Source organism: Chiloscyllium plagiosum, unplaced genomic scaffold (genome assembly GCF_037043375.1).
Source record: "Chiloscyllium plagiosum isolate Xiang-an unplaced genomic scaffold, Cpla_swu_hap1 HiC_scaffold_32, whole genome shotgun sequence".
NCBI lineage: Eukaryota > Metazoa > Chordata > Chondrichthyes > Orectolobiformes > Hemiscylliidae > Chiloscyllium > Chiloscyllium plagiosum.
The window spans coordinates 10971696-10986247 of record NW_028270170.1 but is presented as its reverse complement, the minus strand read 5'-3'; the positions used below and the strand labels follow the sequence as shown (position 1 = coordinate 10986247).

The following is a 14552-nucleotide window of genomic DNA, read 5'->3' as shown; positions in this document are numbered from 1 at the left end:
GGTAATTTTTTCTTAGATTATTTAGTGTGGAAACGGGTCCTTCGGCTCAAGAAGTCCACACTGACCCTCCGAAGAGCGACCCTCCAAAGAGCAACCCACCCAGACCCATTCCCCTACATTTACCCCTTCACCTGATACTATGGGCAACTTAGCATGGCCAATTCACCTAACCTGCACATCTTTGGACTCTGGGAGGAAACCGGAGCACGCCCACGCAGACACTGAGAATGTGCAAACTCCACACAGACAGTTGCCCGAGACGGGAATTGAACCTGGGTCTCTGGCGCTGTGAGGTAGCAGTGCTAACCACTGTACCACCGTGCCTCCCCATATTGTAGGTTCTTTAGATGCGAGGGCAGTTTAGTGTTTCACACTTTGCAGCTAATGAATCTTATAATAGTCCAAGGAAATTCGAAAATGTGGCTAGAGTCTGGGAGTTGACTATAACCTACTTTGATTCGACCTTTTTACCTTCCTAATTTTGTTCATCTGGTCAGTGATATTGAAGTGAGCATACAGAAACAATCTATGTCTGTGCGTACATGAACCCCAGTGATTCCAATAGTCTCGGGGGGCGGGGGGGAATTAGGTTTGAAGGAGGGCTGTTTTGTGTGTTGTTTTTGAATGGTGGATCAGGACTGTGTGGTACATCTGGAAGTGAAAAGTTAACCAGTAGATGGATGTTAAATATGGCTGAGGAAGGAGGAAAGAGATGGAAAGGTGGCAGAGCGAAAAGAGAAGCCAGTGTGTGTATGTGATACTAATTGATTAGGGAAGAAATTCTAGGAGCCTTTTCACGTTAGTGAGTTTTTTCCTTAAAAATGTGCTGTCCAACTTGCCTGTATGTTTGATTGTAGAACTGCAAAGTGTGAGACAGTTTGACAGCCAAAAAGAGTTTGAAAGACCTTTGTGCTGGATTCTGAACAATGGCTTTTCCTAATCTGTTTACATTTGATCAAATCCACACCAATCATGTTACACATTTTGAGCAATAACGTACTTACCTCACCTTGCATGACATTACATCTAATTGTGGATGTAACAATACTGAAGTATTGTTTATTTGGATTAGAATTTAGAACATGTGTTATGGCAATCTGATGTTTGTACTTGGTTTCTTTTTTTTTCTAATCTGGAAAATCTACTCGAGCTTGGCCTTTCCATGGTTTGTCTGATTGTGACATCCAAGGACATGTTTGGTTGTGTTGTAAGTTCCCAGTACCTGTAGTTATAAATAGAACAGGGGTGCATCATTTGACAAATAAATTCATTGCTTGGCAAAGGTATTTTAAATAATTTTGCCAATTTGTGAAAATATTTCTTTGGTGGCATGACAGTAGTTTTGTTGGACTAGTAACCCAGAGGATGGGTAATGCTGCACAGGCATGGGTTCAAACATCACCATGGCAGTCGGCAGGATTTGCAGTTGGTTGATCTGAATTGTTATTTAAAAAATCCACTAATGGTGAACATGTTAACAGACATTGATTGTTGTAAAAATCCATCTAGTTACAGATGCTCGTTTTAAGGAAATAAATCTGTCGACCTTGCCTGGTCTGGCCTGTATGGGAACCTAGATCTGCATCGACGTGGCTGACCCTTAACTGCCCTCTGTCCTGGCCTAGCTAACCACCCCATTCAAGATCAATTTAAAGTTGGACTTGGTATGCTGTCATTGTCAGCATACCCACATCCCATGAAGGCATAAAGAGAAAAGAATCTACAAAAATGCAAAAGATCAAACTCAACCAAATGTACTATCTATATATTCTTGTTCATTAGCAAAGTGGTGGTTGGAATTGAGGGTTATCAGGTAGCAGTTGGTCACCACTAACCTTCCCTGTTTGAGGGATATCAGGCGCGCTTTGGTCCAGATCTCAATATAACTTTGATCCAAATGTGGGCAGCCATTGACCTCTTTTGGTTAGAGGAGAGTGAGTGCTTTGACCATCAAGGCAGCTTTCCACCATTTGTGGAACTAAGAAATCCTAACTGACACTAATGTGGGTCAGAAAACCAGCTGTCCCATAGCTCGATTCAAAGCTGCTGTATGGAAGATATGATTTGGAGATGCCGGTGTTGGACTGGGGTGTACAAAGTTAAAAATCACACAACACCAGGTTATAGTCCAACAGGTTTAATTGGAAGCACACTAACTTTCGGAACGATGCTCCTTCATCAGGTGATCAATCACCTGATGAAGGAGCGTCGCTCCGAAAGCTAGTGTGCTTCCAATTAAACCTGTTGGACTATAACCTGGTGTGTGATTTTTAACTTTGTATGGAAGATAGTTATGGTTGTTCAAGATTAAACCTCTTGATCCTAGTCTACTGTTGCAAGACCCATCTGTCTTTAGCTGTTTCTTTCATGATCTTCCTCCACTGCAATGTCTGAAGTGGGAATATTTGAGTGGTTGGATAGTATTCAGTTAAACTCTCAATTCCTCGGATAATTTGGCAGTCGGTACCCATATATAATATTAACATGAAATCATTCAAGCATGAAGTGACGAAAAGCATTAGTTTCACAAAAGTATCAGACAGTGACCATCTTTACAAAGAGTGCATAACCCCCCCGTCAAAAGACACTGGTACAGTAGTCTTGCTGTATTGCCTTGTTCTTGATTGGTTTTGCTTGTTCCACTTTAGAAGTGGAATATAAGTGCCATGATGAAAGCTGTACAAACTGAATTGAACCAGATTTGAAAGAGATTGGCCAAGAATGCAAACACAATTTAATTATAGCAGGGCATAGATACTGTTTGAAAGAATACTTTCATCCTTCTACCAATACTCCACTGCTGTGCCTTTCAGCAATTGCTGTCGAAACTTCCTGCTATTGTGTTCCCATAGGGCGTGGTCTCTGTGGAAACTTGAGACATTGCGAATGAGATAAGAAGTGGGTTATTCTATTTTAAAGTTCAACATTTAGCCACATAAGAACGATATATAATTTTATGAATCAAATGTGAGTTGACATATTTGTTACTAAAATCTGGTAATCAATCCCAGCTTTAATGAAGTACCAGTTGGTAGAAAATTTGTATAGAATAAACGTAGGCTTTAATAAAACTCAGCATGTAGCAAGTAATTTAATGCCTGATGAGCAGTTAATGTTATGCTGTAAATGATGAATACAATCCCCAGTCCCTAAAACTGAAAAATAGTGGAAGTAATTTTGACCTGATTGTTTCACCGTCCATCTATAATATTCTCTTTAAAAATGTATAATAGAATAAAGGGTGCTTCAGCCAAGAGCTAGCATCAAGAAACACTGGCTCCAACTGTTGCTAGTGCTTGTCACATACCTTCTTGCCCCTTGTAACACAGGATTTTGTGTTGTATAACTACTCATGAGCACAATTTGGAGAGAGCACAACATGGAATTTTCTGTATTTAGACATTTACGTCTCAGACTTTCTGGGATGATACCCATGGTATCCGGAACTTTGAGCTTACTTGCCAACTGAAAGAGATGCTGTTTTATATTGTTCAGAGCATAAAGCCATCCGGAGAGTGGTAAGAAAAATGGAACTCATATATAAATATATCGAACAGATCTGTTTCAAGATTGCACAGGGTTCAGTACTTCCAAGGTATCCTGACTGAACAGATTGGCTGGACTGAGACCTCAGTGATAAACAGAAAGGATAGTGTCCTTGATTGTGATAATGTCCTAGGTCATTCAAGTTTTATTGGCGCACTTCTTTTTAGAAAATTGGTACATCGCTAATGGAGAAAGTGAGGACTGCAGATGCTGGAGAGTCAGTCAAAAAGAGTGGTGGTGGAAAAAAGCAGCATCCAAGGAGCAGGAAAGGCGATATTTCAGTCATAACCCCTTCATCAGGAATGGCTTATGTTTGAGACATCAACTCTCCTGCTCCTCAAATACTGGTGCTTTTCCAGCACCGCACGTTTCAGCACCCCTAATGGACCATACGTCATAGCAGAACCCTTATTAACAGGGCTAATAACTTGGGGACAAAACCAATTGCATTCATTTGCAAAATGAAAATATTTTTTGACCTCCAGTTAATCGCATCCTTCCATCTGTTATTTTCTTCATTTGTCAATTTATTTACATTTTCTCAATTTCTCTGCATTCTTCTGTGTTTACAGTACTGGAACGTCCTGGCACTGGATGGTAGTAACTGGCAAAGAATCGATCTGTTTGACTTCCAAAGAGATATAGAGGTACTGTGCTCAAGACCTTTACGATGAATTGCTGATGGAAATGCTAAAAACTGCAAGAGAAAAATAAATAACTTGCAGTGTATTTTATATTTTGTCAGTACGATTTCATGGGGGAGTAATGAGATGTGCTTTGGTCGTAATTGTTTGGATGCAATAAAAGGAGCTTGCACTCATTGTTTTGGAACTCTGAAGCATTATAAAGTCTATGAATTATGTTTGTGCTGTAATCACAACCGGCACAGTCATAAAATGTAGCCTTTTATGCACCATGATGTTCCACAAATTATTAGGTGAAGACAATCGTGGTGTTTTATTTTGGTATACCACAAGACCCAGTTTCACATGCATGGAGGAGAAGAGTTTCCTTAATGTGTCAACTCGGCTCAATTGGTAGTGCTCTTGTTTGAGGTGAATTGTGATTTCAAGCCCCATTCTCAAGATTTGAAACACTGTGTGGCTTTGCAATAGTTGCTTTCCTTCAGGTGTGGTGGTACAATACACTGAGTGCTAGTTGGCCTTTCCCAGTGTGTCGTACAAAAGATGCTGTAGCACCATTCAGAAAGGGGCTAATGTTTCTCGCTCTTTTTTTTTTCTTCTTGAATTAATAGTGCCAAAAAAGATTGTGAATTCAGCAAATCATTTATGGAACGTTTACTGTGTGAAAAGTGGCAACATTTTTTACTAGATAGCCAACTGCTGATTGCAGAACAAATATAATTTGTTGGTTTTGTAATGCTTCAGAAATTTCTAAAAGATGGGAGCTGGCACAATGAGGGCAAGCTCCTCATTTACCTTTTTTAGATGGGTATTAGCTGACATGGTGAAAGATATGTTAACACTGCAGCTGCCTCTGTCACTCTCATGTGTCCCTATCAAAAGTTCTAATCATGTTAGTTCTGTGTAATTTACAACCAAGGACTTGTATGATTGTGATCTTTGCGTAGTAGTAAATGATTAATATCTAAGGTTAGTGGTAGTTGCAATATTTTTCTGTGCTACTTCATTGGTGTAATTGCTTTTAAACTCAAGAAATTGCTTATATAAATTAATTTAGTGAGGAAAGAGAAAAGGTTTTACCCAGTGATATAATGATAATCATCCTGCTATGGCAGTTCCAAAGGTCTACTGTCATGAACAAGTTGGAGCCTTCCCCAAAAAAAGTTGCTGTTCTGGACTCGTACTAAATAATCATTTATAATTTAACATTTATTTTCAGATTTTTGATAATTTCTTTCCACTTCTTCTTCCCCTTGCACCATTTAAATAGACTTAGCAAATAGAATAGAAAAATATATAGTAAGGGAGGGAGTGATTGCACTGATCCATAAATGTGTTCTCCATCGTCCATTTAATTAGGTAGTGGTATATTCCTTTCTGTCATGCATCCAGGAATAACAGAAGCATCAAGCTTTCAATAAAATGTTTCCCACGGTGTGTTTCAACATTTTTATAAAATGAGTAATTCCAACTGCCTTTTGTGGAAAAAGGCTTGATGGCCTTTGCACCTCGAAGGTGTGTGGTGGTGAATTACTGGCAGCTTTCCAAGAATGTGTGGCTGCCTGATTTCTGTTCAACATCACCTACTGCAGTCCCAGAGTTCAGGAGTACTGGGAAAACGAGAGGTGCATTAGAGAATTAAAATAAGAAAATAATGTGGCTGTTAAAATATTGTAGTCACAGTCGGTCAGTGAGCTCCAGATTAGGCAGTGTGGGAAGCTTTAAATGTAATTGGTTGCAGGCACTGCTCAAGTATCAGAAAACCAAGTAGAACAGAGGGTGTCTATGCCCATTTTTTTTTTAAATGGAGAGAGCCTGAACAGAAACTTTCCTCCTTTCCTGTCAGGGAGCCAGTTTGTTTTTGTTCCTGAAATCTTTTTAATGATGTTGGATTCAGAATTAGCTTATTGTCACATGTAAACTTTTCACTGTATTCAGTTGAGTACAAATGACCATGTACAGTACCATCTTGGGTACCTAGATATAGATTCTTCAGTACAAAATCTTAGTGGTGGGGGGAGCTATTAGAAAAGTAAAGATATGAGTGGATGACAGAATTTTACCTTGGAAGTCCATCTGTATACAGCACGTGTTTTAATTACGGGTAGCCTTATTAAAAAGAGAAATGCTGTCACTAGCAACTTTACAAATTAAATGGCAGCAACTTAATGTGGGGCTTCCTTATTGGCCAATAAATTGCTCCATGCAAAAAAACATTTTAGGGAGGTGCAGTGGGTGTAATGTCAATAAATGTTGCCTTCCTGTTGTTGAGACCATGCACTTCAGTTGATCAGTTTCACACACCCTCTTCCAGTTACATTTTTTTTGCCCTGCTTCTGGGCTGTGAGAAAATGCTGGTAGTCTGCACTGCCTCTCAGTAATAATGTCATGACGTAAATATCAAACTGAAATGTCTCTCTTGACATTTTCCATCCCCTTCACAAGCCAAGTGTGCACATTATTCTGAGAACCTTCTAGATTCTGGGTGTTCTACCGTATTGTCCAGGATTTGCTTCTGCAGAAAGGACAACATTACATTGGTAATAGGAATTGAAGGATCAGTGTGATACAACACCCAGTACCTGATCTCAGCAAATGCTTAGATGATATAAAATGTAGGAGAAAAGAAAAAGGCCAATCCAGGCTGTACACTTTGCAATAGAAATCTTGACATGGTGAAATGGAAAGCAAGATAAAAAATGGAGGAGGTTGGGGGTGGGGGAGTAAAGTTTCATTTTCATTTTAGCACTTATGTCTGTCCTTGTTGGAGAGTGGGGGCAGATGGGACTGGAACCCAGACCTCCTGGTTTAGAGGTAGGAACATTTATGCACTGCAGAAGTCCTGCTTCTCCAGGGTAGAGTCCAAGGCCCAACCATTCACAACTCCTTTTATCAATGACCTTTCCTACAGACAGTATGTAGCTTTGGACTGATGAACAGCAATTAACATTAGGCTATCTGAGTGCAAGGGACTAACCATGTCCAACAAGAGAGAATCTCGCCTCTTGACATCAATGGGCTTACTGTAGTTGAATGCCCCACTATCAACATTCTGGAAGTTAACATTAATCAGAAACTGACAGGCCTAGCCCTACAAAAACTGTCAAAAGGTGTGGTGTTGGAAAAGCATAGCAGGTCAGGCAGCATCCAAGGAGCAGGAGAGTTGATGTTTCAGGCATAAGCCATTCATCAGGAATACTGTGGCTACAAAAGTAGGTCAGAGAAGAGAAACCTTGCAGCAAGCTTTGTATTAACTGGCACCTACGGGATCAGGAGTGTCCCTATTGGTGAAGGAGTCCACATAATCAAAACACATTTACTAAGTAGTAGAAACGTAATGCAGAGGGCAGACACATCACTGTTGCACACACCTGACTCCGCAAAGCTTGTCCACAATCTATAAGGTGTAAGTCAAGTGTGGTTTTTAAATACATCCTACTCATCTGGATAAATTCAGCTCCAAAAACAGTCCAGTTTGCTGTACAGCACAAAGCATGATTAGCATCACATTCTTGTCTGGAATGAGCTGCCAGAGGAAGTGGTGGAGGCTGGTACAATTGCAACATTTAAAAGGCATTTGGATGGGTATATGAATAGGAAGGGTTTGCAGGGATATGGGCCGGGTGCTGGCAGGTGGGACTAGATTGGGTTGGGATATCTGGTCGGCATGGACGGGTTGGACCAAAGGGTCTGTTCCCATGCTGTACATCTCTATGACTCTACCTCTGCACAGTGTCAACGGTATGTATCATCTACAAAATGTACGACAAGAATTCACTGAAGCTCCTTTGACAGAACAGTTCCAAACTCCTGACTGTTATCTTTTAGAAAGACTTGGCAGCAGCACCACTACCTCAAAGTTCCCCATAAAGCCATTCAGCAGACTGATTTGGGGCAGGGAAGAAAAATGCCATTACTTCTGTACACTTAGTCAAAATCCTGGAACTCAGATTCACAAAGTGGTTAAGAACAATCTACATCAAGGGTGAGGAGAAAGTGAGGTCTGCAGATGCTGGAGATCTGAGCTGAAAATGTTTTGCTGGGAAAGCGCAGCAGGTCAGGCAGCATCCAGGGAACAGGAGAATCGAGGTTTCGGGCATAAGCCCTTCCTGAAGAAGGGCTTATACCCGAAACGTCGATTCTCCTGTTCCCTGGATGCTGCCTGACCTGCTGCGCTTTTCCAGCAACACATTTTCAGCTCTACATCAAGGGTGACCTTTATAGAAGTTTATAAAATCATGGAGGCATGGAAATGGTGAATAGCCAAACTCTCTTCGCTGGGGTGGGGGGAGTCCAAAACTAGGGGGGGGCATAGATTTAAGGTGAGAGGGGAAAGATTTAAAAGGGACCAAAGCGGCAACATTTTCTCACAGAGGGTAGTGTGTGTATGGAATGAGCTGCCAGAGGAAGTGGTAGAGTCTGGTACAATTACAAAATATAAAGGGCATCTGGATGGGTATATGAGTAGAAAGGGTTTAGAAGGATATGGGCCAAATGCTGGCAAATGGGACTGGATTAATTTAAAGTATCTGGTCGACATGGACACGTTGGACTGAAGAGTGTTTCCATGCTGTACAATTCTATGACTGTGTATAAATGGACTGCAGTATTTCAAGCAGGCAGCTCACCAAGTTAAATTGTGATGGGCAACAAATACTGACCGAGCTACTGAAGTCCACATCCCACAAATGAAGGAATAAAGTTAGCAATTGAGTGCATTATAATCATTCATTGCACTCTTTTTTTTAAAAGAAGGGCATGGTGTAACTATGCCGTTGGCTTTTCTATATTATGTAATTGCACAAAGGGCAGCTGTACCTAATGGTTATTTCCAAAGTTCTTCGTGTTATGCAGTGTGTTTCATGGGCATTTCCTGTGATGACTGCTAAAGATGAGCCTCTGTCCCAGATTTCTAAAATGTGTGAAATGATATGCTCTGGGAAAGCCACCAGTGGTTCAGATTAAGTGGTGATGCAAAAATGAAGTATTTAAATTTGGAAAAGTACATCTATCTGTAATAATGCAATGCCCCTGATTTTGTTTTCGTATCTGTAATTAAATTTACCTGCTCAGCAGCATCTGCAGAGAGCACTTGCAGGCGCCATTCCAGCCAGTTGAATCTGTCAGTCAGTGGTTTACCATTCAACTACTGCTCAAGTCAGTCTGAGCAGTGACTGGAGCCACAACAGAGCGAAGAAGAGTGAACCTTTGGAGTGAAAAGTAGCAGCTTGGAGCTGAATGTAGGTACAGAGCTCCTGAGGTGATGTCACTATTCAAAAGGGACATGAGTTTGGCTGCTCAGGAACCAGGTTTGCAGACTGAGTTATGACCGGAGAGAATAGTGATGGAAGAGTTTTTTTTCTGACTGGAGATCTGTGATTAGTGCTGGGAACTTTGTTGTTTGGAAGTGAATGTAGTAAGTTTGCAGACGATGCTGTGGGTGATGAGGAAGATTGCCAGAAGATACATTAGGATAAAAGAGAATAAGCTGGAGCCTTGAGTGAAAAAATGGCATTTAATCTGGACAAATGTGAAGTAATGCATTTTGGAAGATCTAATGCAGGAGGAAGTATTTTGTAAATGGCAGAACCCTTTCAGAGCATTATCACACAGAGGGGTCTATGCATACAGGCCCACCGATCCCTGAAAATGGCAATGCAAATTGAATTGGTGGCAAGAACGGATTTGGCATGCTTGCCTTCATCAGTTGGGGCATGAAGTATAAAAATTGCCAAGTTACGTTGCAGTTGTATAAACTTTAGTTCAGCTGCTTTTAGAATACTGTGTACAATTCTGGTTGCCACACTACCAGAAGGATGTGGAGGCTTTGGAGAGAGTACAGAAATAGCTTACTAGGATGTTGCCTAGTTTGGAGGATAGAAGCTGAGGACAGATTGGGCAAATTTGGTTTATTTTCACTCAACTGTCAGAGGATTAGGGGTGACCAGATAGAAGTTTACAAAATTGTGAGGCATGTATAGCTGAAGTCTTTTTCAGGAGAGATGTCAATTATTAGGGGACTTAGTTGAACGTAAAACAAGGTAAGTTTTTAAAGGAGATGTGAGAAGCAGTTTTTTTTTAAAGAGCGTGGTAAGAGCTGGGGAGGTGATGGAGGTGGGTGGAATTGTAACGTTTTAAGAGGCATTTTGATAAATTCATGAATAGGCAGGGAATAGAGGGATAAGGGTTGTGTAGTGGAAAGGTTTTTTAATTTAAAAAGATGATGTGCTAGCGCAGTCTGGATGGGCCAAAGGACCTGTTTCTGTTCTAGTTAACTCTGTGGCAGATTTAATTGACGGCTGTCTTTGTTAACTCAGTCACAGAGATCATTTTAATTTGATTTGAAGATGAAAAGTGGAAAATTTTCTGGAAAATATGCAAACCCATTAGGATGGAAGTTGATGTTGCTTTACCTTCAGTATTGGATGGAAAGTGAGTTGTTCTATGGGACTGAACAGGTTTGAGTAGTGGTGATAAAGGAAGAAGAAATAGTCAAACTGCCCCACCCAACCCTGAAGGGACTGGTTTTTCTGCTTATCTTTCTCGTTTTCGGATGCTGACAGACCTGTTGTGCGATTCCAACATTTTCTGTTTTTAATACGGAGTTCAAAGTCCAGACTGCCAGACATTTACAGTTGGTCTGCATTTCTGACTGTTGAGGCAATTCCAGTGCCTAAATTGGCAGCAGTGTGCATATCTGTCATTCCATTGGCTGTCTAATCTTTTTAATCTCTGAGCATCCTTTGTTGAGCAAATCTTTTTATTGTATGCAATACTTTTTCAATAATTGTGCTGACTCGGAACATCCTGTTTGTAGAGTCTATTTAATTGAAATGATGTATTTTAGGACATTTTCCTACTTGATCACGGATTTTTCGGGAATTAGTATGTTGGGAGATTAAATTCCTAAATTGGCTTGACTTTTCCTTATGTGAGCCTTGCAAAGGATTGCAACAGAGACATTGGTGGGTGTGTCAGATCATCAGACAAGTCTGATGGGAGGTTTGTGTTCCTAACTCTAATTTGTGTAGGAACATGGACAATGCCTTTTTACCAACCTCTCATTTAGTAGGCTTTTTAATGTGGTTTGATTCTTTATTCATCTTTAAACTTTGTTTTACAGTTTTGTGGCTATGGTTTCATGTCTGTAAATCTCTGGTGGAGAGACAAGAATTTTTGAGAATATCAGGAAACCTAGTTCCAAGGACCTTTAAATATTAACCTGTCCTTTTTACCTTTTTGAGTGTTGGTTCATCCCCTGTCATTTGTGGTATTTTTTGTTTTCTATTGTTCTGAGCCCTCATTTACATTAGGTCAAATTCCTTTCAATTAAAATATTTGATCAGGTTTCTATTGCATTTTGAAAGCAATATTGGAAATTGCACTTTTAGACTTCTCAGCTCAACTTGTATAAATGTCAAAGTTCCATATTGTAAGGAAACATTCCTGGTTTTGAAATTATTTTTTTTGATAACACAGGGCCGAGTGGTAGAGAATATTTCCAAAAGATGTGGTGGGTTTTTACGGAAGCTTAGTCTGCGAGGATGTCTTGGAGTGGGTGACAACTCTTTAAGGTAAAACTGTGAATTAAATCTATTTATTAGTGATGGGTGAATTAGTAGTACTGGCATGTGACTGTTTCCCCAAATGGTGATGTAGGGGAAGGCTTTGAGTGAGGCTAAGATGCTGGAAAAGAGTAGAATGGGGTTAAGCATCACTCCTAATTGGCATATGTCCCATGTGTTCTAGCTACATGTTTATTGTGAGGAATGTGATGCTGCACTCTTGAGGATTGTAATATGCCTTCAGTGTTAGCTTGATTGTTGTGGGTTGAAGCCTTGCTATTTACTGCAGCTTGAATCCAAGCATAACACTGGGTATTTCTAGAATTCCAAGGCACATCATGGTCCTTGATGTTTCCTAGAAAAGCATCCACAATTTTGAAACATGTTCAGACTAAATGTAGGTAGAAAGACATGTTTGAACTGAGCCCATCAACTGCCAAGAAGTTTAGAAACAGGAATAAGCCTTTCAACTCCTAGAACTTTTCCACTTTTAAACCTTTTTTTTTAATCAGACTATTTAGTGATGTTGTTATTCACCTCTGGAGCAGGTGGAACTTGAACATGAATGTTCCAGTCCAAGGATAGGATCACTGCCACTGTGCCACAAGAGTTTTTAATTGGATATAATGGCTTTTCTTCCCATTTGTTCACATCATTGCTAAGCAACAATCTCTGTCACTATCCTGAAACCTCAAACTGTCTCGATATTCCACAGTAATTTCTGGATACATTTCCCAGAACTCTTCCAGCCTTTTTTATGAAGGCATATTCCCTGATTTAGCTCCTAAATGGCACAGCTCTGACTTTAAGATCTTGACTCTCTACTCTTGATTTCCCCTTTCAGAGGAAACAGTTTCTCCGCATCACCCTATCAAATACTTTTTTTAAAATTTGAAATACTCCAGTCAGATCACTTCTCAATTTTGTTTTACTCAAGAAGTGCAACTCAAAATTGTGTAATCTGTCTGCTTCTGGATTTTTCTGTAGAATGCTCCCCTAGAATTGACTGGCAAACTTTGCTTGGGGTCGATCCTTAATCCTCCTCGTGACACAATCTAATCCTCAAATACCTTGTCAGGTTTCTTGTGCTCTTGGTCATCGTCAAAAGCGCACCTAGTTGTGGACAAACCTCTTCATTGGTGTGGGTGGGGGATATGATTCACTAAAAAATGTCCATGTGTTAGGGGCGGGGGAGATTGTCATGCTGTGTTTTGTATCTGGAAGTAACTGCCATAACAATGATGTGAGAATGGCCGAATTTAAATCCAATACAAATCCGGCATCAGATTATAGCAACAATCGTCAGACCCTTATCAGAAAACTCGATCTGGTTCTCTAATGACTTATTTTTAGCCAAAGGCCCCTGCTATCCTTGCCCAATATGGCCTCATCGTGGCTCCCAACTCAACAGCAATCTGGTTGCTTTTGAACTACTATTGTTGGGCAGTTACGGATGGGCAATAATACTGACCTGGCCAATGACGCCCACACTCAGCAAATGAATAATAAAAAGTTAATGGGACTTGGAGGAGGAAAGTAATTAATATTAACCATCTTGTGCAGTGTGATTCTTTTAGATTGATGGCACATTATCTTTGTGATTGATGTAATTGTTGAACTTAGATATCTGTAGCTGGAATAAGAATGTTCTTCCTTGTTATTTTTGGCTGAGGAAAACACTTTTTTGTTTTCCCCCACAACTGTCATCATTCTCCTTCCATTGCTTTATTTTAAAAAAAAAGCAAAAATTCAGGCAAAAGATGATATAAATATTCCACAAATAAAAAGCAAGTCCGGGCTCAATAATGTATTTTTTTTATCTTTATTGCTGTTATGATTAAATATCAGCAATAGTAACTTTGAACATGGATATATTAATGATAGCTCATGGCTAATCTAGGAAAATAATGATTAACTTTAGGGAAAATAAAAACTAACCAGCCACAACTAATTATGACTGTCAGACTGCAGTCCCCATTCTGCTCTGACCATGTTTAAAAGTAAAACCTTGAATAATCAGCCTGCTGGTGGTGTATAACTTGATCCATTCTTTGATGTGAATGATTTTTGGAACTTGATTCTGGTTTGTGGGCTGAGCGTTACCCTGTGAGTTATTTTTAATCTTGCTGTCTGTTTAGCATAACATTTCAATCAATTAGGAATATCGAAGTGAGATCTTTACCTGGTGATGTTTTCCTCATGGGTACAAACTACCTGTTGAGGTAAACAGGGGGAGAATAGAAGTTCAATCATGTGTTGTCATGAAATATTTACTCTCTTTATGAACCAATTAATGTGCTATATATTTGATGTACTTTAAATTTGATGATACTCCTGTGAAGCAATCAAGAAGGTTTTTCCAATTAAGGATGCTTTACAAATTTAAATCGTCTTGTGGTTTTGAGTGAAGAAGAGTATTGATTCAACACCACTTGGTGGAATATTCTATTTCTTCTTATTTTGACTAGTGCTGCAGTGCACCTAAAGTTTTTTTTTCTTGTAATAATTGCTCTCTGTCTTGTCTCTTGTTATTGCTCTAGGACATTTGCTCAGAATTGCAGGAATATTGAACAGTTAAACCTGAATGGATGCACAAAAATCACAGATGCGTAAGTAAGCTACGTGCAGTCATTTGAGAGCTAGCTGTAGCCTTTGCCCCTTATCCAGGTTTGTATTGAAAGGAAAACAAGTATTGGAGTGCAAGAGGCTGCTATGCCTGCTAAGGCAAGGAAAAGGGATGAATTGGGAAGTAATAGCTCTCAGTGGGTGTAATGATGGGCAATGTTCATTCAAGAAA

The 14552-nt window shown here is 39.9% G+C and overlaps 1 protein-coding gene across 4 annotated transcripts in view; it reads left to right on the top strand.

The window, feature by feature from the left end:
- Positions 1-14552, top strand: part of LOC122539800 (F-box/LRR-repeat protein 20) — a 138711-nt gene that overhangs the window by 87184 nt on the left and 36975 nt on the right. For all 4 annotated transcript variants that reach the window (XM_087977777.1, XM_087977776.1, XM_043674861.2 and 1 more), the window contains exons 4-6: positions 4119-4193; positions 11670-11764; positions 14296-14364. In XM_087977777.1, the coding sequence (XP_087833903.1) occupies positions 4119-4193; positions 11670-11764; positions 14296-14364 (239 nt within the window). The remainder of the gene's footprint in view (positions 1-4118; positions 4194-11669; positions 11765-14295; positions 14365-14552) is intronic.